This window comes from Lucilia cuprina, chromosome 3 (assembly GCF_022045245.1).
Source record: "Lucilia cuprina isolate Lc7/37 chromosome 3, ASM2204524v1, whole genome shotgun sequence".
Taxonomy (NCBI): domain Eukaryota; kingdom Metazoa; phylum Arthropoda; class Insecta; order Diptera; family Calliphoridae; genus Lucilia; species Lucilia cuprina.
The window spans coordinates 55,919,799-55,945,151 of record NC_060951.1 but is presented as its reverse complement, the minus strand read 5'-3'; the positions used below and the strand labels follow the sequence as shown (position 1 = coordinate 55,945,151).

At 29.7% G+C, this 25,353-nt stretch overlaps 5 protein-coding genes across 7 annotated transcripts in view; 3 read left to right on the top strand and 2 right to left on the bottom strand.

The window, feature by feature from the left end:
- The first annotated feature begins 3,245 nt into the window (after window positions 1-3,245).
- Window positions 3,246-5,041, top strand: LOC111678618 (NADH dehydrogenase [ubiquinone] flavoprotein 2, mitochondrial). Its single transcript, XM_023440024.2, has 5 exons — window positions 3,246-3,406; window positions 3,555-3,677; window positions 4,282-4,557; window positions 4,617-4,736; window positions 4,809-5,041. The coding sequence occupies exons 1-5, from the start codon at window positions 3,368-3,370 to the stop codon at window positions 4,977-4,979; spliced, it is 729 nt and encodes a 242-aa protein (XP_023295792.1). The 5' UTR covers window positions 3,246-3,367; the 3' UTR covers window positions 4,980-5,041.
- Window positions 5,042-6,943: 1,902 nt separating this feature from the next.
- On the bottom strand, window positions 6,944-13,397 carry LOC111678610 (probable chromo domain-containing protein LHP1). 3 transcript variants are annotated; one of them, XM_023440009.2, is made up of 3 exons: window positions 12,450-13,397; window positions 9,717-10,108; window positions 6,944-7,467 (listed from the first exon to the last, which is right to left on the bottom strand). In XM_023440009.2, the coding sequence occupies exons 1-3, from the start codon at window positions 13,110-13,112 to the stop codon at window positions 7,248-7,250; spliced, it is 1,275 nt and encodes a 424-aa protein (XP_023295777.2). In that variant the 5' UTR covers window positions 13,113-13,397; the 3' UTR covers window positions 6,944-7,247. The 3 variants fall into 3 exon arrangements, with proteins under 3 accessions (XP_023295777.2, XP_023295779.1, XP_023295778.1); XM_023440011.2 differs by lacking the exon at window positions 6,944-7,467 and adding an exon at window positions 9,575-9,626 and having other exon boundaries at window positions 9,712-10,108; window positions 12,450-13,395; XM_023440010.2 differs by lacking the exon at window positions 6,944-7,467 and adding an exon at window positions 9,575-9,626 and having other exon boundaries at window positions 12,450-13,394.
- A 676-nt stretch (window positions 13,398-14,073) lies between these two features.
- On the top strand, window positions 14,074-16,921 carry LOC111678603 (protein penguin). The gene is made up of 4 exons (XM_023440002.2): window positions 14,074-15,293; window positions 15,623-16,025; window positions 16,088-16,350; window positions 16,411-16,921. The coding sequence occupies exons 1-4, from the start codon at window positions 14,175-14,177 to the stop codon at window positions 16,729-16,731; spliced, it is 2,106 nt and encodes a 701-aa protein (XP_023295770.2). The 5' UTR covers window positions 14,074-14,174; the 3' UTR covers window positions 16,732-16,921.
- Window positions 16,801-17,896, bottom strand: LOC111678604 (putative peptidyl-prolyl cis-trans isomerase dodo). Its single transcript, XM_023440003.2, has 2 exons — window positions 17,698-17,896; window positions 16,801-17,556 (listed from the first exon to the last, which is right to left on the bottom strand). Exons 1-2 carry the CDS (start codon window positions 17,756-17,758, stop codon window positions 17,129-17,131), a joined length of 489 nt encoding a protein of 162 aa, XP_023295771.1. The 5' UTR covers window positions 17,759-17,896; the 3' UTR covers window positions 16,801-17,128.
- A 507-nt stretch (window positions 17,897-18,403) lies between these two features.
- Window positions 18,404-25,353, top strand: part of LOC111678612 (ecotropic viral integration site 5 ortholog) — a 48,926-nt gene continuing 41,976 nt past the window's right edge. The window contains exon 1 of the mRNA XM_046947112.1: window positions 18,404-19,084. The gene's annotated coding sequence lies outside the window, so the exon portion shown is untranslated. The remainder of the gene's footprint in view (window positions 19,085-25,353) is intronic.

Here is a 25,353-nt window from a genome sequence, read left to right as displayed (position 1 = left end):
AGAAATTTAAAATTCACAATTTTTCTTTTCAAATGTATATGAAATCGATCTCAATAATTTGTATAGCTACATTAATAACTTCTTTAAATGCTGTTTTTAGTCAGGGATGGGAGGTAACCAATACACAAAGTAATTCATTACATGGTCAATTACAATTACATGTAATGTGTAATTGGGCAATAGCCAATAAAAATTACTTTTAATTGTAATTGTATAAGTAATTGTAATTGGCTTAATTCAATAACAATTACAAGTAATTGTAATTTGCAAAACTTCAATTACTATTAAAAACAATTACTATTAATGTAATTGAAAATGCAATCATTACCCCCGAACCCTGTTTTAAATTTAATTTCAAACTTTGTTCGAATGTTCTAACACCCATTGGGCATCACTGTTTCCCAAGTAAATAACCTCTATTTCATCAATATAAAAACGTTATTTAATTTCACTTACAATTATGCCGTTTGGCGAAATGATTTCATATTTTAAATGAAAATAAATTATGAGAACAATAATTTCAATATTTTCTGAACTAAATTAAAAGAACACAATAATGCCACTTTATCTCAGGTACAAAAATATACTGTACAATTTTATAAAATATATACATATATTTTTAACAACATTATCAAATAGCTCATGTGTTAAGAAATCTTTAGAGCAGCATTTCCATTTTTACTTTTTTTTTTAAACAAAGAATGATGAGAAATAAACAAATAAACCAGAACAATCCACAAGAAATCCAAAATTATTTCTATATTTTTAAATAGAAATATTGTACATATAATAAAAGAAAGAGTTATGACAAAGTAATATAGAGCAGAGGTTAGCTTTAGCAGCAGCCAGCCCAGACCAGACCAACCAACATTTTTTTTAAGCTAAACTATTTTATGATTCCCACAAAATGTTAATTAACCATGAGTTGGTTTTTATCTGGGTGGTTTTAATTTTGAAAAGATTTGTAGCACATTATTTAGGAAAAGAAGTTTAAAAGAATGCAATTGTTAAAGAACAAATTTAAAGGATTTTTAAGAAAAAAATTTTAAATAACATAATGTTACGCAAATATTTTATAAAAATTGAAAAATTCTTGAATTTTCTATAAAAATAGAAATTGTTCAAACATTTTTTATAGAAATAGAAAATTTCAAAATATTTTTCTATAAACAGTTTAAAATTTCCAAACATTTTTTTATAAAAAAAAAGAAATCTTCTAAAATAAAGAATTCAACCTTTTAACTCTCTGTTACTATTATAGTGGTAATTTTCGTTCTTGTTGTCACTGTGATTAAGGTTTCGTTGTTGTCGTTGTTGTTGTAAGCAAGCTTCTTTATTTTTAGTAAAGTTTTTATTTTTGTTTTGTAAGGTTTTTTTTGTGTGTGTTATTTTTTATCCAAATTTGTAGACAATATTAAAGTGTTGGTGTAAAAAAAGTAGTGAATGTGTGTTTTAATAATAAATTTAGCTTTGGGGAAAGTGTTTTTGTTTATACCTGTAGTTATGTATAGTTTAGTTGTTGTTGTTTTTGTTGTTATTGTCATCAGCCATATTATGAATGTTACCGTTGGTTTTTCGTTAACATTCTTCTGTTCATATTCATGCACATTTTTTTTTTGCTGTTGTTGTTGGAGTTTGCTATGTTTTGTAAACATTATTTTCATATTTCTCATACGCACAGTCAGCCAGCCAGCCACACGCAAACATATGTATTTACATGTTATTCATATTTGATTGTTATAAACATTTTTTATTTAATTTTTTCTTAAAGCAAATAGAATTCTTTATGTCTTTCTTTAATTTCTTAAGAACTCCTTTATTCACCTCAAAACCTTGAATTTATTTGCTAATGAGTTTATAGACCTCAGTTTTTCTCTTTCTTCCAGTGTAGCTTGCATTTATTGCACGTGCCAACTGTCATAATCATTTAGTTGATGAGTTACAACTTTGTGTAAAGAAAAAAATCTTTTGTTCATAACGCCTTTTAAGTCTTTCTTTAGAAGTTTTGCCTTTAACAAAGAAGTTGTAAGTCTTTTGTGTTAAATAGGCAAAAGTACCTAATCATTCAGTTGCAAAAAGTCCTTGAATGATGGGGATTTCCTAAAGGGGTTTCTTGTTTACTTTTCTTAATTATACTTAAATGAAATCTGAAAAATAAATTAACAAAATATCTACAAAATCTCTCTATGATGAATCCTAAAACAATGTTTAGAATAAGTCGATTTTTTAGGTCACATCTCCTTTAAAAGATAGTTGTTGTTCTGTATGTTGGTCCAAGCCAAGAAATTGCGCTACTTCAATAGGGTCCATAAGTCCATTGAGTTAATTGAAGTAGGCTGGGCTGGACATTTGAGATAATGTGGTCGGTATCATGAAGACCCTGTTCACATGTTGGACATATACTGGAAACGGAACGGTCTATGCGGGATCAGTAGGTGTTGAGCATGTTACTTTATCCCGATCTTAGTTGTGCCAGAGCGATTCTTATTTTCCACGGCAGGTTCTTTCTTCTCTATTTCTGCTTTAAACGGTGGTCGACCGACAAGAACGATATTCATGTGGTAACCTGAAATCGCGAATACCGTTTAAAGTTGCAATATGTCATGTTAAAACTGAGCTGACTCCTCCTTGATCCATCCCCGAACTCAGTTGTGCCAGAGCAATTCTTGTTTTCTACGGCAGGTTCTTTCTTCTCTATTTCTGCTTTGGGCGATATACGACCTCCAAGAACGTTAATCATATGGTAACATGAAACCGCGTTATTCATGTCATCTCTGTGAAAACCGTTTAAAGCTGCAATATGTCATGTTAAAACTGGGCTGACTACTCCGGTGACATCACCAGGGGAAACGTTTAGCCAGCATGACATTATGTTCTTTGACTGGGAGCAACTTCGTTTTCTCGTGTAGTTGGTGCTTCGAGTTTATTTGCATGCAGCCCGTTATCATTGATTATTTTCAAAAAGTTTACTTTCCTTTTGATGTTAATTAATTAATTCTGTTTTATTAGCAACACTTTTTCTTATTAAGAGAAAAGACAATACAAAATCTACCAGCCACGATTAAATTTATAATTTTCAATAAAAAGAAACAATATACAAATTAGTTCAAATTGTGTTAATTTTAACGGCTACATTTAAGCAACATATTTTCTTCATCTACTACTTCCTTAATACAACCCATCACCAAAGCTGTCAAGAAAAAAAATAAACATTATAAACAGCTGTTTATTGTCAATTTTGACAATTCGTTAAATAAAATCGTTTTGTCTGGTGTTTTGTGTGCGACTGTGCCAGTGGGAAAAGATTTTCTTTTTTTCCTTTTTAAAAAACATTTTAAAAGGCAATTTGTTTAATTAATATAGAAAAATGCTTGCCAATTGTGCAACAAAAACCTTGCAATATGTGGTAAGTATTAATTTAACAGGAGAATAGTGAAAACAAATGACCGCAGCAACAATTTGCAAGGTTATGTAATTTTAAATATAAAGTCAAAATTTATATAGAAAAAATAATGGATTTATGGAATTAACAAATTGGTTTAAAACTATTTTAGCGCGGCAGTTTGCGTACCATTGCCAGTTCGGCCGTAAATCGCAGTGATAATTTGTTTGTGCACCGTGATACTCCCGAAGACAATCCAGACATACCATTCGAATTCACACCAGAAAATAAGAAGGTGAGTAAAGATGATGAAAAAAGAGCAACCAATTATCGGTAAATGTTTGTCTAGCGAGACAAGTGTAATAACTAAAACTATACCGGAGATTTAGGAATTGGCATTTAAGGCAGAAAGTGAGTGAGTGGGAAAGTTGAGTGCATACTACCTTGGGATAGTTGAATAGCTAAGAATCCATGCTAGTTGTGGTCGAACATTAAGGCCAAATTTTATGAGCAGACTTATTCTGTCCTTTTCCCAAGGGATTCTGTAAAGTTTTGTTTATTTGAATCTTGTTTGTGAGGAAATTTTATGAGCAGACTTGTTTTGATCTTTGTCCTATTCTGCAAAAATCTTTGTTTATTTCAATCATGTTTATAAGTATTCATAGCTCAGAGAAACATCCAACTGTAGCATTATTAATTTTTTGGCAGTCAAAGGGCTAAATGCGGCATTCGACATTCTCTAAAATGTGTTATTTGATATGGCAATTAGCTCCTAAAGAACAACTTTTGTTCTATAGTTTATTCTTGACTTGTCTGAGGATAACATGATCGATACTAGTAGCGAGAATAAAGCTAACAGATTTATTTAATTAATTAATATACATTTTATTCTATTCTAGCGTGTTGAAGCTATCTTAAGCATATATCCCGAAGGACACAAACGTGGTGCCATGATTCCCTTATTGGATTTGGCTCAACGTCAATACGGTTGGTTGCCCATTTCGGCCATGCACAAGGTAGCCGAAATTTTGGAATTGCCCAATATGCGTGTCTATGAAGTAGCCACTTTCTATACCATGTTCATGCGTAAACCAACCGGTAAATACCACATTCAAGTATGCACCACCACACCCTGCTGGTTGAGAGGTTCCGATGAAATTCTAGAAACATGCAAGGTAATAACACAAATTAAAACTTAAAGAAAAGCAATATTACAATATTGTTTTGCTTACAGAAAACCTTAAACATTGGTGTTGGTGAGACCACTAAGGATATGAAATTCACCATTTCCGAAGTAGAATGCTTGGGTGCTTGTGTTAATGCTCCCATGGTAGCTATTAACGATGATTATTATGTGAGTTGTTAGTTTGTTTTAATGTTTATTTATTTATATGATTAATATTTTTATTTTTTGTTTGTTTTTTAGGAAGATTTAACCGCTAAAGATATGCAAGCTATTTTGGCTGACTGCAAGGCTGATCGCGTCTCTCCTCCTGGTCCTCGTAATGGCCGTTTCGCCAGTGAACCTAAGGGTGAACCCACCTCTTTGACAGAGGAACCCAAAGGTCCTGGTTTTGGTATTCAGCCCGGCCTTTAAATTATCCTCATATTGTTAATGCGATATATAGAAATTTTTAAAATAAATCTAAAAGAAATTTATCTAGTTTGAGTTGTAATATACACACACACACACATACTGAAATGAAAAACTTATTGTTGTTCTTTAATTTTATAAGAAACGATCTGCAATTTCGTAAATAAAAAGCTACTAGAATGGAGATTAATAAACGGTTATGGTTTAGTAGGAAACTTTAATTAAAACGAGTTTTTAAACGTAAATCTTATGAGCCATGCTGATGAAGACACCTTTGATCGAGCTGCCCCTTTTTAGAAGTGTCATGAAATGAGCACAAACTAAAATCTACCACACTAACCTGTTGCATCTTTGTTTTTCCCATATTTGAAGGTCTGTGTGGAACTTCGATGCGCACGTCCAAAATCCATCAAAAGTCTGTCTCATATTGGGCGACATGATGACCTGTTGGCTCCTAATGGGACGGTAGATTATTTGTCCCGTCACTAGGCCAAACAAGTACAAACTACTCACCCCCAAACTGAAATGTCTGAGAAAAAGTTATGCTCTTCGTATCCAGTCCGAGGTTTAAAAATCACGGAAGACCCTATTCCACGACGGAAACACCGGGATGGGATGATTCCAATTTGACTTCACTAGTTAAGTGGTAGCAACAGACTTGAGTACTTCAGAAGCTGGTTGTACCTATATAAGCTCATACTGGTCGAGAATAAACGACACCATTCAACATCTCTGTCCAGCGTGTGACACAGGACCATAGAATGTTCAACACTTTTAAAACTGCAGGGCAAATCCAACTTAGCTGGAACCTGAATATTTTTGGACTCAGATGTGGCTCGTCTACTGGGTTTAGATTAAAGCCCTGCACAAGAAAACCATAATGCATACTGGTCGAGAATAAACGACACCATTTAATTACCCCGCATTCAGTTACGCAACGATCGAAAAAAGTATTCCAACAAAAAACTGAATCGTAAGAAAAAGAAGAAGCATTTCCATTTCGTTTCAATGCTTTACGAATGTGTGTATTCTGCGTTACGATCGTACCTAAGTTTTTGTAAGTTGTTTTTTATGTGGCGGAGAGTCGGATCGAAATGCAGAATACCGAAGTTGACAAATGGAGAAAATTTCGATTCGAATTGAAATGTAGAATAGGGGCCAATATCTTTGTCCTGCGTGTGACATAGGCCCATACAATGTTCAACACCTTTTCAACTGCAGGGCAAATCCAACTAAGGTATAACCTGAGTACCTTTGGATTCAGCCTTTAGATGCGCCTCGTCTACTAGGTTTAGATTAAAGAACTGTACAAGAAAACAAAAATGCAACAATTTGTTAAAAAAAAAATATCTTGTGCGCCATCATTTAGCAAATTATCGCATTATTGATTTGCGCAGGCCTTTAGTTTAGATCTAACTGATTTGGATACAAGTGTAGTAAATAAATTTTAACTATATATACGTGTAAGTTTAGGTGTCTCTTCCAGAACTACTCCGCAAGTTTGGAAGATCCTCTTTTACACAGATTCTCTTTATTATATAACACAATGAATTCCTTTGTCCTTTAACTCTAAAATAAAAACAACTTTTTTTATTTTCCATTAAAAATTATGAATATTTTCGAAATTTATTATTTAAAAATGTTTTTTTTTAAGATAAATATTCGATCAATTCGATTTATGTTGTTTGCACTTAATAACTAATACACGTGGGTCTTCAACAATATGCCAGACATATTGTTAGGGGTTTGATGATATTTTGAACCGTTTACGCATAGCCTTTTTATTTATATTTTAATATTTACTTTAATTGTTGTTTGTTATTATTCAACTAATTTATAATGAATTTAATTAATATTTATTGCAAGTTGTATTTAAGTGTTTTAACCCTCAGAAACAAATGAATGAATGAATGAATGAATGAAAGCGAAAAAAAGAAAGAAAATTAAATTTTTAAAACAAAAGATAATTTTCAATTCAAAATCTTCATTAAAAGTTACTCTCTGGAGCGAAACGAATCTGTATGTTTACTTTCGTTTCCGAGCAACTTCGTTTTATTAAACATAATGTTTTTAAAATAAATGATGTCTTTTATATTAAACAATTTGAACTTAAAATAATGGCAAATCTAATAATTATTATAGCCTTATAAATGAATTGTAGAGAGGGTTTGTTTATAAACTGTGATGATGGATTTAAAAATATTAATATAGTTAAAAATTAAAAATAATAATGAAATAAAAAACATTCCTTTTTCAAATTGCGAGCGTTATTTAATCCAGTAAATATTGCCCACGAATCCTATAAATGGCGGCAAACATATCGGCTTGAAACTTATTCTTGACACTCAACGGCACATCCTTCATGAGACTTAACATCATTCTCAAAAATGACTCATCAACAGCCGTTGTATTACGTCCTCGTAATGATAGAGAATCATCTTGTGTATCGAAACCAGAATCTTCGGGAAGCATTAAATCATAATCATCATCACTGTAATAAACAAAAATAGAAATACAAATGAAATTCTTTTTACAAAAATAAACAAATTTGCAGGTTCTTTTTTTAACTTAAGTTTTGGAACGAAAAGTTTAAAGTTGAATTATTTTGATTGAATCTATTTAATTTAGTTTCACTGTATGGTTGTGTCTGTTAGTTCCTCAAACTGCATCAAATTTCCAATATTTGTAATAATCTTAATTTCAAATCTCGTCGATTTTAAAATGAGTAGGTTGACATTTTTTTTTTTTTAAATAAATACAAATTATTTTTTAATTAAAAGAGAAAATATCGAAAAATATAGGAAAAAATTTCAAATATTATTGAGCATTTTAATTTATGTTGTAAATTTTTTTCTTAATTTTTCAAAAAAAAATTTAAGAACAAATTTAAGAAAATTTCAAAATTTTTAAGAAATTTCAAATTTTTACATTAAAATAAAAATATTTAAAATTTTTTTCTAATTTTTAAAAATTTAAGAAAAATCCAGAATTTTTATTATTTTGGAAAAATTTCAAAATTTTTGTAAACATTTCAAAATTTTTTTAAAAATTTCAAAATATTTATACAAATTTCATAATATTTATATAAATTTTAAAATTTTTTTAAAAATTTCAAATTTTTTTTAAAAATTTCAAAATTTTTGTAAAAATTTCAAAACTTTTGTAAAAATTTAAAAGTGTTCTTTTTTTAATTTTTGATAAAAAAATAATCAAAATTTTGTTAAACTAAAATTTTTAAATTTTGTAAAATATTGGAATTTTTTGTAAAAATTCCGATTTTTTTTAAATTCTAAATTTCTTTAAAATTCAAAATTGAATTTTAGAAATTCAAAAGATTTTGTAATAAATTGATATTCGAATTCCTTTATAAAACATTTTTTTTAAAAAACACGATATTAAAAGAAAAATTCGTAAAAATTTTCCAAAAATTTAAAATTTTTAAGATTTTTTTCAAAACTTGTCTTAATAAACATTAACTTGAAAAACTTATTGTAATTTACTTTAAATATTTCGAAATTTTTTCTTTTAATTATAATAAATAAAAAGTTGTTTATATAAAATTAAAACCTAATTTGTTTGTAAATAAATAAATTCTTTGGGATTTCTATTTAAAATAATTGTTGGAAGTAAAAAAAAACTAAATAATTCTTTCAAAGATTTATTAAGAGTAAAACTTTTTTTGTTTTTCACTTTAAAACTAGTTGTTTGTTTATTGCTAAAAAATAAGTTTTTCTTTTTTTGTTTTAATATTATTATTATTTGTTTGTATTTCTTTGAATAATTATATTTCATTATTTATATTTCTGGAGTTTTGTGTTTTTAATTTTTTATTATATGTATATGTATATTTATTTAGAAGTATGTTTTGTTTTTCTTTTTTTTTCATTTTAAATCATTTGTTTTAAAAAAGAAACTTCTTATAGAACTATACTACAATTTTGCAAAATTTCATGCAATTTCATGTTGTTGTTTTTTAAATATTTTTACCATTTTTCATCTTGCAATTTTTTTCTTTGTTTGATAAGTTTAAGTTTCTCCTTTTTTTTGTGGAATAATAATTTAAAAAAAAACACACATGATTTAAAATTTTGTATAAAAGTTATAGTTTAAAATGTAAAGAAAAGTTTTACCAAAATAAGAAAAGGTAATTTAATATTGCTCTAAGGCAATAAATATTAAAATAATTTAAAAAAAAGAGTATTTTATGTTATCAAAATAATACAGTTAAAAATAAATGTTTAAAACAACCATTAAAAGTTTAACCATTTAATGGTGAATTAACAAACACTATTCAATGTTCTTTCTACTCACAGTTAAACAAATAAATATGTATTTATATAATAAAAATCAGTGTTTTTAAAAACAAAAAGAATTTGAAACACAAAATAAGAAACGCACTTAAATATATAAATCTATATAAATGTGTTTTTTTTTTTTTTTTTTTGTAAAAAAAAGGGGGAATGGAAAAAGGAAAAGGGGATTGTTTTAAAGAGGGATGTTTCTTAATTCGTATTTTATATAAATGTGCATTATTATTGTTTTCTTTTATAATAAAAAATAAAACATCTCCAATTTTTGCTGGTATTTTTTTGTTTTTGTTATAATACACACATAATTCCATTTTAATCTTCCATATCGCCATAGAAAACTCTGCAAGCGACAAAGAGATATTATTTAATAGTAATCGTTGTCTTTTCCGTTTCAGTTTTTTTTCGGGCATATTGGTAATATTTACCTTACCTTTTCTTTGTAACCGATCTCTTCGACTTGCGACCAATCGGATTATTAATGTTGGTGCGCGGTGCCGTTTCGTTAACCAAACGTTTGGTTTTCTTTGGCTCTTCGCGCAGTTCTTTGAATGAAACATTCTCCTGGAGTTTCATTTTTGCTAAGAACTTTTGTATAATATCGCTACAATTTAAATTCTCTTCAGGTTCCCAGGTGTCATTTTTGGGTCCGAAACCCTTCCAGCGTATGCGAAAAACGCGTCCCTTCTTTTCTTCGGCATAATCAATGATTTTTTCTACTTCCCATTCTTGTTCTTCGTCTTCATCTTTAGCTTTCTTATTCTTACCGGCCGCTTTGCCACCTTTCTTTTTGGCTGGTGAACCTTTTTTCGGTGATGATTTTTGCTAAGAGAGAGAGTAAGTTTATTAAATTTATTGGATAAGATTATCTTGCGATGCATATATTTTGTGAACAATAATAAAGACCAATTAACTCCCTCAATAAAGCAGAAGAGGTAACCTAGTAGTTCACAGATTACTAACATAACTCCTATATATTTTAATCTACGGTATCGATAAAAACTTATAGTCTACAGAATAGACCGTAAACTTGAATAAAGACTAGACTATATACTAGATTATAGACTAGACAATTGACTAGACTATAGACCAGACTATAGACTAGACTATATACTAGACTATAGACTAGACTATAGACTAGACTATAGACTAGACTATAGACTAGACTATAGACTAGACTATAGACTAGACTATAGACTAGACTATAGACTAGACTATAGACTAGACTATAGACTAGACTATAGACTAGACTATAGACTAGACTATAGACTAGACTATAGACTAGACTATAGACTAGACTATAGACTAGACTAAGACTAGACTATAGACTAGACTATAGACTAGACTATAAACTAGACTATAGACTAGACTATAGACTAGACTATAGACTAGACTATAGACTAGACTATAGACTAGACTACAGGCTAGACTATAGGGTAGAATATAGGCTCTACTATAGGCTAGTCTATAATCTAGCCTAGCCTATAGTCTAGTCTTAGACTATGTACTAGACTATAGACTAGATTATAGACTAAATTAGACTAGACTAGACTAAACTAGACTATAGACTAGACATAATCTAGTCTAGTCTATAGTCTAGATTAGACTAGACTAGACTAGACTATAGACTAGACTCTATACTAGACTAAACCAGACTATAGTCTAGTCTATAGACTAGACTATAGACCAGACTATAGACTAGACTATATACTAAACTATATACTAGACTAAAGACTAGACTATTGAATAGACTATAGACTAGACTATAAACTAGACTATAGACTAGACTAAGAACTAGACTAGACTATAGACTAGACTATAGACTAGACTAGACTATAGACTAGACTATAGACTAGACTATAGACTAGACTATAGACTAGACTATAGACTAGACTATAGACTAGACTATAGACTAGGCTTTAGACTAGACTATAGACCAGACTATAGACTAGACTATAGACTAGGCTTTAGACTAGACTATAGACCAGTCTATAGACTAGACTATAGACTAGACTGTAGACTAGATTATAGACTAGACTATAGACTAGACTTTACACTAGACTATAGACTATATATATAGACTAGACTATAGGCTAGACTATATACTAGGCAATATACTAGACTTTAGACTGGATTTTCCAATCCTTTTGCATATAATCTTTAAAATAGACATACATAGCTACAGAAGCATTCAATTCCCTATGCCAATTCCTCTATATTCATCTCAATACATTAAAGAAACTCCGGTCATTACACTATTTTTACTCTAAAGTCTCAAAATATGAGAAATTTGCTTAATGCAACACCAAAAACAAATATGGCGGGTCAACGAATAAAAAAATATCTATAACATTTTTAAAAGATTCAATAAAATTATGCATATATTTAAAAACGACAGCAACCGGTAAACGCAAACACCTACAATTAGCATCAGCACCTAACTAACACTTTCCTTAGCATTAGATTTTTATACAAAATAATAAAAATTTGTAAAAACCGGTATATATAATATATTTCGATAAAACTGCATTCATACCAAAGGGGTGGGTATAAAACATAATGTTTGAATACTTCACACTTTTGTTTTTGGCAGACAATTTCAGTATAATGTTTTTAATTTTATTTATATACTTTAGGTTAAAATTATTACTTGAAATAATATATATTTAAATCGTAAACATTTAACAGTCAAATTACCCTTTTTACCATGTTGGCATTCGTTAAAATATATTATTTTTTGAAATATTTAACTCACTTCAATAAATCTCTACCAACTACATTATTAACCAAAAAATTAGTTTGTCTATAATTCTTTTATGCATTTCTTTACTTTTTCTTATAATTTTTTTTGCATTTATTGTATACTCCTTTTTTCGTTTTGTGTGTATAGCGCTACAATTGTTTCAATAAAATGTTTCCCCACTTAACATTAATCTCGTCTAAGCATGGCTACCCTGTTAAATCAAAGAGAATGTGAATACTTGGCAATCATTGTGTAGCGACTGTACTCTTTTTCGAGGTTCGTTTACATGTTTTTAACCACACTTTCTTCCATTTAGCTTTGTCAATTTTTGCCTCCCACAAAACAGCCTTCCTTTTTATTGTGTGTGTCTTTCTGATGCATAGATACAATTATGCTATATACTATATTATGTTGCGAACTTACCTTTTTCATGTACCTTTCAATGATATCGGGACAATTTAGTGTATCTTCTGGTTCCCAAGTATCATCATCCTTTGTGTAACCCTTCCATCTTATTAGGAAATAGGAAACACCACGTTCAGTTTTGTGATCCACAATATCCTTAACTTCATACTCCTCTTCGCCTTCTTCATCGTCCTCATCATCATGGACGGGTTTCTTGGCTTTGGCTTTTCCCTTACCGCCTTTACCTTTGCCGGGTGCCTTACGACCCTTCTTCTTTGGAGTGCCACCATTCAAGGGCTCATCATCACTTTCATAATCTCCCGACTTCTTGGAACCACTTGCCTTACGTTTTTTAGCTTTTTTATTTTTTTCTTCATCGAGGTCATCATTGTCGTCCGCATCGGAAAGTTGAAAGTCGGTATCATCATCGTTTAAGCCACCAGTACCTACTACGTCACCAACACCGGCATCATCATCATTTGACTTGATGGAATCTAGGCTTTTGTTGTTATCATGAGTGGCCATGTCACCATTTTCCGATTCGCTGCCACTAGGTGCTGGATCAACATGATCCAGTATCATTTCATCCTCAACGTCGTCACCTCGTTCACTTTGTTTATCTTCATTTTCAGCAGCTTCCGTATATTCGGAAATTTTCTTTTTATGTATTTTACCCACCATTTTGCTTATTTGACACCACTAAGCGAGAGAAAAAACACCGAATGGAAAAAAAAAATACACAATTACTGGATTCTATTTGCGAGGGATTTCCTTTTTTTAATATTTAGCGTAGTTTTTATAATTTTTTGTGTTGTTCTTTCTCAAATTTGAAAAATACACTTTTATTTTTAATGTTTTAATAAGTTTTTATATATTTTTACTATTTTTCTACAATATATTTTCACAAAAATTAGAAATTTTTTAGACGCCGATGTTGTTGGAAAAAATGGTGGATTTTTCCTGTGCTCTTTTTGATTTTTTTCTTACGTACAGTGTTGTATTTGGTTAGATGTTGCCATATATGAAGCGAAATTAAATGCGTTGTAACAGTATGACAATTACGACCGCAACTGCTGACGACAATAAATTAATTATTTGGGTAAATATTAGTAACTTCTGAACTATAATAGGTATTGATCTCTTCTAATTTATTGTCCGTTTTTAACAGATACAAATGGAACAGAAACTCATATCCATATAATACATAAACATATTTTAAGTAACAATATTGTTGTATTAGAAGATATCATAGAATTAAATTTTTCATATTCAAGTGCAGTGAGACACTTTCTGAAATGCACATTTTCTATGTACCCTTTCTAAAAAAAGTTATTTTATTTCAAAATTTTAATATAAACTGAAAAAATCGATTTTTTTAATGAGATAATGAGTCGTTAATACTTTAACAAACATGAGGCAAATTATGAAAGCACAAGTTTTTTATAAGATATTTGAAAGGATTTCATGATATTGTAAAACTAAATTCATGTTTTATAGACATTTTAATATTGAGTTTTTAATTTAAAACGTCTGATTTTAAATTTTAAATTGTTAGAGCTGCCACTCTCTTTTTCTACTACAAGAACTTAATTTGACAACTCTGTCTTTATTAACAACTCTGTGCTTATTTGACAATTCAAAAAATGAAAACAATTCGTATTGCATTTTAGAAAAAGAAGCGCACGTGTTACACAAAAAGTAAAGTTTTATAGAAATTAATAAATTTATTAACAATTTTCCAATATGATAAATACCAAAAAACGTGCTGCTGATAAAAACAGCAATGGTGAAGAGCCCTTAAGAAAGAAAACTCCCAAATTCGAAAAGAATCAAGGTGAAAATGATAGCAAAACACAGAAATTTGGTAAACCCACCAAATTCTCTGGAGCCAAAGGTGCCGCTGGAAAGGATAGTAAATTTAAGGGTAAGGGTGACAACAAATTTGCTGGAAAACCCGGTAATAAGTTTGCCCCCCGACCAGGAAATAAATTTGCTGGCAAACCTAAGTTTGGCGAAAAGAATGCTACTGATGGTGAGCCAGAGAAAACTGATTGGCGTAAATTTAAGCAGGATAAAAAAGATTTAAAATTGAAACGTAAACAAACAAAGAACACCTATGAAATATCCATAGAAGCCAAACAGATCTATGAAAAGTTAAAGTGTCGCAAAACCGAAAAGAAAGCCGAGTTAGTAGAGAAATTATACAATTTATTTAGTTCGGGAGATACCATCAAGAAAGTGGTCATGGCCCATGACACTGCTAGAATAATACAATGTATGCTTAAGTTTGCTACACCCTCCCTGAGGGAACAACTATCGGAGCGTTTAATGCCTTTTGCGGTAGAAATGTCCATTTCAAAATATGCACATTTTTGTGTTTTGCGTATGTTTAAATATGGTTCACCCGTAACTAAATCCAAACTTGTTGATTCATTCATAGGCAACATTGTAAAATTGGCCTGCCACAATATATCTAGCAAAATTCTGGATCATGTTTATCTTAGCGTAGCAAATGCCAAACAAAAAGCTTACATGCGCCAAGAATTCTATGGTGATTTGTATAAAAAATCTAAGGATGACAATGTTAAATGTCTGGCCGATTGTTATAAGGAAACTACAAATATGAAGGCGTCCATTTTAAGTTCGGTAAAGGCAAATTTGGAACATGTTTCCAATAAACAATTGGTTGATAATTCCTTGGTACATGCTGTTATGTTGGAATATGTTAAGGAAATGGAAGAGGATAAAGTTGAGGAAACAGTGACAATGTTTGCTTCACTTATTCCTCTTATGTTAACCACTAAAGATGGTTGTCAAGCTGCCATTATATGTTTCCACAACTCGACACCTAAAAATAGAAGAGTGAGTAAAATTAATCATATTTATGTTAATTCCAGTTCTAGTTTAATATTAATTCTTTTATATTTCAATTCTAGTTAAATTGTAGTTTAGGTTCAGTTTTTATTCGATTCATACTCAGTTTTAGTTCAGTTGCAATTACGTTCTAATTCAGTTTTCGTTTAATTGAAATTCATTTCTAGTTCACGTCATGTTGAGTTCTAGTTCAATTAGATAATTTCTAGTTCTTATTCTTCTAAAGTTCAATTTCTAGTTTAATGCAAAATCAATTATATGTAATTCACACTTTTAAAGACCTTCCAATTAACTCCCTTTATAAATCTTCATTTCAGGCTATAATCAAAAACATTAAGGAACACTTGGTAAAGATATGCACTCACGAACATGGGCATATTTTCGCTATTGCCGTTCTCAATGCATTGGACGATACAAAGGCAACCAAAAAAGCTATCTACGATACTATACACCCAGAATTACAAACTCTTATGGCCAATCAATGGGGTAGACGTGTAATTGAATGGCTAGTTTCGCCTGGCGATACCAACTGTTTCCATCCCACTTTCATAGCCACTATAGAAGAAGGTCTGCAATATGGTAAAAAAGATAAGGAGGTGAGACGTAAGGAAATTTTTGAACAAATCGAAGAACCCATTGCCACGGCTATAGCAGAAAATCCAGAATTTTGGTTATCGGATAAACATATTGGTTTGGTTACAGCGGAAATATTAAAGAAATGTAATTAAATTTTGTCATTCTTTAATGAAAAATTAATAATTTAAGCAATTTTTATGTTTTAGTGACCTCCACAAATTTTGCCAATGCTGCAGCAGCTCTAGCTAAAATCGTGGCCAAGTCAGATTGGTCGGTTAGTGTTGAAGAGGAATCGAAGGATAAAAAAGTTAAAAAACCACAAGATGTAGAAAAAATTATAGCAGAAGCTACTAAATTAAAAACAAAGCAACGTAAACAGGCTCAGAAAATTATTATTAAAGAAGACAAGGAAGAAACTGCAGAAGGCGAACAGGAAGAGGATTCGGACAACGAAGAAAAGGAAGAACAGGTTAGGCTACACAATACTAATTGAATAAAACTTTATTATATTAACCTTGCCCTTCTTTAGGTCTCCACAGTTAACGTTTTAGGCATTGAAGAGGCTGGACTTCATATTGTGTTAAAGAAAATCATTAAAAACGACAAAGAACGTTTGGCTCAGGATAGCAGTAGTGAAACCTTTGGTAACTTTTTAGTACAAGAACTAAACGAAGACACTCTTAAGTCCTGGTTAAGTATAAATCGTGCCTGCTTTGTTCTACTCAATATTGTGGAAAACAACTCGGAAGATTTACTAAAACAAGTAAAAAAATTGCTTAAACCTCATACAGCTGTTTTGAAGAAACAAAAATTCAATGGAGCACAACTGTTGCAGAAAAAACTTGTTTAGTTTTTAGGTTTAAAATTTATTATTTTTCAAAAATTTATAAAAAAAAATAGGAAAACAAACTGAAAAAAATATATTAAACAAATAATAGTTTTTATTAAAAAAAACAAACGGAAAGATTTTCCTTTTAAAAATGCAGTTTAAGGAGTAAATTGTTAAATAATAATAATAGTATGATCAATTCTCAAATGTATTTAAAAATTGTATTAAACTTTATGTTTTAAGAGATGGTAACTAGAACGGCAACACTAGAAAAAAGTGGACTTTGTTTTAGAAGATTAACAAAATCCCATTTTTTTCAATGAGTCGATCCAATGTTTAAACTTTAAAAATGCTTTGTGGTTTTGATTTGACTTCTTAGTAGTTGTGATGCTACACACGTTCTGTAGTAGCAAATAACTTATTCTGTGCGTAAAATAATATGTAGTCCAGATTCTGTATCTACTATCTTAGATAATTGACCAACTTTTAAGCTGAAGGCGGCCTCTTCAAATGGCTTTTGCATTTGACCACGACCGAACATGCCCAAATCTCCGCCTCGTTTGGCTGAACTGCAATCACTGTACAATTGGGCCAACTCCTCCAAAGTGGCATCGCCACTTTCAATCCTCTTTCGGTAGTCTTCCAATATTTGACGAGCTTCATCTTTGGTACGTGTTATATTCTCTTCACGCCACGACGAGGGACGACGACTGCCCTTGTGTTTGACCAGCAAATGGGAGGCTCTTACCTCATTTGGGCCGGTAGAGGTAATTTCTTTTTTGGCCGGTTCTGTGGGCAAATCCCATTGGGATTCTTTAGTGTATATGTTTAAATAATAGGTTAGGCCTAGGAAAACATAAAATATTAAATTTAAAAAATCAATAATGCTATGGTATGGTTACAACGCATAAATAGCAACAACATTAAAGGGATGCTCATCATTATTTTACGCATCAAGAGTGTTTCTATTTTTTTGTTAAAACTTACCCGTTGAACGACTTGTGCGTTCTTCCCAGCCTTCCGGTATATTCTTTTCGTTATCAGACATTTTAGCTTTGTTTTGTTGTTCTCAAAATTTAATAATTTACTTCTCAGATAATAATATTTACAACGAACAATTCGCAAAAAGTGTGTATATTTTCCTGTGATATATACCCAGAGCCCTGCGCCGACAAATATAAACGGCGACGTCGGCTGACACTAAAAATATCGGCGGCGATTGCAAATCGACTGCAAACCGGCAAAGTTTTCAAATACGATTGTCCACACTAGAAAACTTTTGTTGATAAACTTTTTATTAATTATCTTATGAAGTTTTCTTAATGTCTACACATAGAAACGTTTGTTTTAGCAAAGTTTTCCTGTGTGAACCGGCAGCTACAAAAATATTTTTGTTTGTAGTAAAAACTTTTCGATGGCGTCTTAAATCGAGTTTTCTGTTGTGAGTTTAAGCTCTTTAACGATATTGTATAAAAACATAATGTAAGTAATTAAAAAGCAGTATTTATTTATATTAACATTAACTTTATATTAACAAAACATATTAGAGCAGAACAGTATTACGTTTTTTTTTCTTCTAAAATTCAATTTGAACCAGATTTCCTATTATAGGCTAATTTAAGCGTTTTTTCCCGCTTTAAATGACATTTTTATTCCTTCATTTTCCAACACTGTTCAGTACTAATCAACGTACACAAAAAATCAGTTGGAAAAAAGAAGTCAAACGAAGTTGACGTTTTTCGTGAGTGACAAAATAGGAAAAGTGCAAAAGCAGAAAACAGTATCAAGAAAAAATCAAAGCAAATAGAAAAAATTGCCAATTGGAAAATAGTTTAATAAAACTTAAATTTTAACATAAAATTACTGCCAGTTGAATAAAATAAACAAATACAATATAATTAAACAAAAAAACATCATAATCGCAAAAAAAAGTGTGAACACGAAACAAGAAAAAAGTATACAAAAAAAAAGAAGAAAAAATCATAGAGAAATCGTTTTGTGTCTACATTAGCAAATTATTACAAAAAGGAGGTAAATAAAGAAAAAGTTGCTTAAAAATGAAAAGTCTAGTTTAATAAAAAGTATAATTATCAATTAATAAAAGATGTTCTAGTTATTTGTTTTATAAAGAAAAACAACAAAATCTGAATACATAAAAAAACAAGTCCCAAAAAATCATTTTCTTTTTTTTACAAGTGTCTCAAACAACACACCTCTTTATACAAACAACAAACATACACAATTTTATTCCACACTCTCTGCAGCGCTGCTTTAATCTTCTTGATTTGTTTTTGCTTAAAAAAGTAGCAAGTATAATAACAGCAACAACGATAATAATCATAGACATCAGCAATAATTTCGTTAACTGCAAAATGTAAGTTGTATTTTATTTTTTTCATTTATATATTTTATTTCTTTAGAAAACAAAAGAAAAACTTTCATTTTTTGTGTAGCTGGCTTAAGTCTATTAACTAAATAAAGACAACAATTAAAAAATTGTTTTCTTTCAATAATTTGTATTTTTTTTTGTTGGTTCGGTCAGTTTTTTGATAGTTAATCATCATTTATTTATGTGTTGTTTTTTGTTATTTTTGTTGTTGATGTCGCTGTTCTGCTCGTTGGGAGAAATAATAACAAGAGAGAAAAGGTGCAGCATTTTGAGTTGTGTCATCTTTTTGTTCTTTTTACATATTTTAATGTATTTTTTGTGTAATTGTTGTTGGTTAAAGAAAAATTTAATGATTTTATCATTTTAATAAGCTTTATAATGTTTTAGATATTTCTGTTGGGGTTTTTAAGTATTATTAAGAATGTGTAGGGAGTTGAAAAAGTTTTATAAACAAGTGTCTTAGTGGAGTCGATGAAGGTTAAACCAGGGATGGAAAATTTCCTCTGTAGTGTCGTCCAATGTTTAAGAAGATAGGTAGATAGATAGATAGATAGATAGATAGATAGATAGATAGATAGATAGATAGATAGATAGATAGATAGATAGATAGATAGATAGATAGATAGATAGATATATAGATAGATAGATAGATAGATAGGTAGATGGATAGGCAGATAGATAGATAGATAGATAGATAGATAGATAGATAGATGATTGATTGATTTGTTGTTGTACGAATGAGAAGAATAACAAAACAAAATAAGTTTCCGAGAACGGGAATCTCCGTACCACTATAGAGATGAATGATATTCATTCTCTTTCACTCTCACGCAAAATTAAATGTTTCCCAAAAAAACTTTCCTAGTGTGGACCGCCAGTTACAGGTGTAGGATTTTACATTGTCGGTCTCGGCCAACTATAATTTCTAACTTTTTTTTAAATTTTAATAACAAATTTGGCAACTTCATTTGCTCAATAGACAAATCCACACTAATTCCCTTTAACATAAATTAAATATACAAATCTTATTAAATCAAAACTTTACAATTAATGGCCCACATTTGTCATTAACTTTCTAGTCTTATTATTTATAAAATATTAACCTTTCCTAGGTAGATAGTACACGTTATTAAATTTATCATTCATGTTTTATTTTAATATTTTATAAAAAAAACTTTTAATGATATTTTCCTTTTTACTGGATTTAATGGTTATATATGCGTAGTATGGTTAATAACAACCTTGTCACTACTACACTACATTTATAGACAAATAGAAACACAGATATGTATGTACATAGAAATAGTTATACCCACAATACTTTTATACATTTTAAAAAAATTGTTTTTGACTTTAATTATACACGCAATGACAGAAAATAAAGACAAACCAACTTCAACGAATTACCCAAAGGTTATATTGTAAAAAGTTCTTTCAGAATTCTGCAGTAATCCTGCAGAAATGGCGAAAATAGTATCATAAGTTTCTAAAAGCAAACATATGCTCCTTAATAAAGGGGCTCTATATAGGGACAGCAAGTATCTTAGGAATATACGTAGTATTTATATTGTATCAGCGCTATTTTCTAACGAGACAAGATTATGTCCTGATGAGGTGTATTTTATTAAATTTATTAATAAAAACATACATACAACTTTAAAGTTTTTGTAAGACTTGTTTTATGTCACTTACTGTTAACTATCTTACCAGCTGTCATAGAGTTAAGCAGCACTCCTACGTTTTGCATGTTTTTGACATTTCGTTAATAAATATTTGAATATATTTGTTCTGTGAGGGTGATTAAAAAAATTAATACAAAATTTTGTTTTTTTTTGTATTTTATTTTGTTTATATTTTACTTTGCAAAAAAAAGTAAATTTATTCTATTTAATTTTAAATTTTTTTCATAAAATTAATTTCAAGTACCACTAACACCCTGTCAACCTTGAGCTTCCTTCCTTAAAATTGTTTTTAACTGTTTTTTTCGAATTTAAGCATTAATTTTCCCCTATAAAAAATAAACACATTATTCATGGTTGTTTTTATAGAGTCACTATACAAATATAATGAATTCGCTATTATGTTTGTAACTTATCCAAATATCTATTGCAAAACCCATAAAATTAGACACATAATTTCTATTTGCTTATTCAGAGAGAAATATTAAAAATGAGTCAAATCGATCAATCAGAAAATTTTCAGTTTCAAAACTTTGAAATCTAATGGGACTTAAAAATAGGGAATCTCTATAAAAGAAAGTAAGCCAAAATATTTTCTGGTCTTAAAGCAAACAAAAATCTTAAACGACGGGACTTTGAAAGCAGAAATATAATAAAAATAATTTCGGATAATGTTTAGACCCGTGCCAAATGCGAATACAAAATGTTTTATATCGGGATAAAGATAATACATCTCCAATACAGATATACAAGCCGATGTAGTACTTTTCACAATTTTTTTAATTTTAGCACAATATTGTCTGACAATTCTTTTCAATTTGCAATAAGAATTTAAAATAGTGGCGACTCCGTTCTAATTGGTAAAATTATTTCCCGAAATACATGTGCCATTCCATTCTTTATCAGCGGCTACGTTTAAGTAGGGTTCTATAGTTGAAACGACTTTTTTCGACTATTTTCGACTATTTTCGACTTTTCGACTTTTTTTTACTTTTCCGACTTTTTCCGACTTTTCAACTATTTTCGACTTTTCGCCTTTTTCCGACCAGAGTTAAAAATTTATGAATTTGCCAGAAGCGTAAATTTATAATGTTGCCATTTAACATTATATTATTATTAATAAAAAATGTATTTATATTTTTTCTATTTGTTGCAATTTTTTGAGTTTTTTCAACTTCTTCCTATTTTCGACTTTTCGACTTTTTCCGACTATTTTCGACTTTTCCGATTTTTTGACTTCTTTCGAATTTTTCCGACTTTTTTCAACTTTTTCCGACTTTTCGACTTTTTTCAACTTTTCGACTTTTTTCGACTCTTTTCCAATTTTTTCGACTTTTCGACTTTTATTTACAAAGTCGACTTTTCGACTTTTTTCATAGACGATAGTCGAGTTATCGACTTTTTTGGAACAAAATAGTTGACTTCGACTTTTCGACTTTTTTCGACAAAAAGTCTATTGTTCGATTATTCGAAAGTCGATTTATAGAACCCTACATGTGCCATTCCATTCTTTATCAGCGGCTACGTTTAAGCCTTGAAGCTTTTAAGCCGGAAGAATTCGGCGGCGGCGCGGCTTGAAAAATATTATCGGCGATCAACTGCCGCCGATTTAAGCCGTTTCGGCTTGTATCACTGTTCCAATACTGACTAAAATTTCATTAAAAAATTAAAGTGTCTGATTCTAAATATACGTTAAAGTGTATACAATATTCGACCCAGACGATCCTAAAACCAGTCTGTTGTTATTTCTTTCTTCTTTAAAGTTGTTTTCTTCTTCCTTTGTTATTTTTATATTTATTTTGTATTTTTTTATTTATTTTAAACTCTTGTCAAATATAGAAACACTTGTCCTTTTGGTTACACTTGAGTTGTGTTTTTTTTTTTAATTTATTTTAAATTATAAACAACTAAAAATATTAAATGTGTTTGCATACGTTGTTATCTTCTTTATTTTTTAAAAATAAAGGTAAATACCATATCAACTAGTATTGTTTCAATTGTTTTGAAAAAAAAAAAAATAAATAAATAATATAAAAAATGTAATTGTTATAAGACTTCCCTTGTTTTTGCATAAAAACCTTCGTTTTTAAGAGCATAATGATTTTTAATAACTTGTGGCATATTCACGAATTATTTTCTTTTCACACATTGTTTTGAAGTTCTGCTTTTTTGTTGGCATTTGTTGAAAAAGATATTTCAAAACATTAAATTTGTATATTTTTTTAAACCTTTGTTTTGAATGTTGATAATCGTTAGATTTGAAATTTTAACGAAAATTCTGGACCAAAATTTTATTACTCATAGAAATTATCCTAACTGTCTAACAGTTATCTTTGCTCCCCTTTAAAAATGTATAAAAATAAAACCTATATTTCTCATCATTGACCCTCTGTATATCATCACTATTAGATTGCAAGATATCTATTACAGATACATAAATTTTCTAAACAACATGCAGTCCGAATAAACAATGGGTAATAGTAGTAAATATAATATGAATGAAATATACATAATAGTGAATGTTTTGTCTCAAATAAATAATATTTAAATTTTTAAACCAGTTTTTTCTTTTTTATTTCATTATCTAAATAAAAACAATACACGTATTATTATATTAACTGTGTTTTCCCTCTCATCTGTTCCACTAATACATATTGATAATAATAAAAAAATACTGTGATCTTTTCTTAAGATAAACAAAGCAATATAAACAAATCGAAAAGAAATATGCAAAAAACAAATATTTATTTAAAACATGCTACAATTTCAGGTTAATTAATTTTATACTTGTTAGTACACATCAGGCATGGACAATTTAGTACGATTGTAGTATTTTTTCAGTGCATTTTGACAACCAGGACATATTTGTTTAGGTATTGAGTATTTTTTTTAACCTATACACATTTTCTATTGTCTAAAGTCTAGTCTATAGTCTAGTCTATAGTCTTGTCTATAGTCTAGTCTATAGTCTAGTCTATAGTCTAGTCTATAGTCTAGTCTATAGTCTAGTCTATAGTCTAGTCTATAGTCTAGTCTATAGTCTAGTCTATAGTCTAGTCTATAGTCTAGTCTATAGTCTAGTCTATAGTCTAGTCTATAGTCTAGTCTATAGTCTAGTCAATAGTCTAGTCTGTAGTCTAGTCTATAGTCTAGTCTAAAGTCTAGTCTTTGGTCTAGTATTTAGTACAGTATAGTCTTTTCATTAATCTAGTCTAGATCCTAGTATAGTCTAGTCTATTGTCTAGTTAATAGCCTATAGTTTAGTATATAGTTTAGTCTATAGTTTTGTCTATAGACTAGTCTATAATCTAATCTATAGTTTAGTCTATAGTCTAGTTTACAGATTAGAGTAGTCTAGTCCATAGTCAAGTCTATAGTCTAGTCTAAACTCTACTCTTTAGTCTAGTTTTTAGTTTATGATAGTCTAATCTATAGACTCGTCTATAGTCTAGTCTATAGACTCGTATATAGTCTAGTTAATACACTCGTATATAGTCTAGTCTATGGACTCGTCTATAGTCCAATCTATAGCCTATAGTCTAGTTTTTAGTTTTGTCTATAGTTTGATCTATAGTCTTGTCTATAGATTATTTTTTAGTCTAGACTATAGCCTATATTCTTGTCTATAGTATATTCTATATTCTAGTCTAAAGTCTAGTCTAGAGTCTAGTACCTTTCTGTTAAAGTTTATAATTCGTGACATACAAGTACAATTTTAAAATCTCAATTTCCATCCCTGCTAAACAAATTCCAAAAAAAAAATAGTTGGTGTATATTTTGTTATATCGCTTGTAACACAACGAAATATTGGTTTAATAAATATCTAAAACAGTTTAGCTATATACGATGTATAAATGTCTATCGAAACGATAGGGATTGGTTCTCCCAAAAAAAAAAAAAAATTGTCACAATCTCCCTGTAAAAGTCTGACATTTCAATTTCAAATTAAATTTTCCCATTAGGGGGGTCTTCTATAATTATGTATGAACTAGCTATTCCCAGTGTGCTTCGCTACCCTTATCGTAATGGAATAAAATAAATATCATTATTGTAAATGTATATATCTGCAATATCAAAAATTCCCCTTTTAGAGAATTCTTTAAGTTTGATTTTATGATTCTAGTCTCAATATTACAGAAAATTAGAAAAAACAGTTGAATAACGAAAAAGTACCAGACAGTGCCTTTTTATATATTTTCATTAAATCAGGATGACGCATGTTTAATTTTCAACCAGAAACCAAAAAAAAACGCATAAAGATTTTTATACAATCAGGAAGCTACATTTCCAATTTAATGTTTTTAGGTTCAATATTATAGAAAATTCGAAAAGTATTAGTAAAAGAACAAAAAAGTACCATAGTATGCTTTTTCAATTTTCGTGTTTAATTTTATGTTTATATATTCAATATTTTAGAAAGCTCTAAAAGTACCAGTACCAGTGAAGTACGAAAAAGTACCAAAGGAGCTATTTTATTTAATTTCATGTTCCTAAGTTCAAAAAGTACCAGAAAATATTCCAGTTTAAATTTTCATTTACTCAAGTCCCTGATTGCTTTTAAAGATTCTAATTAAC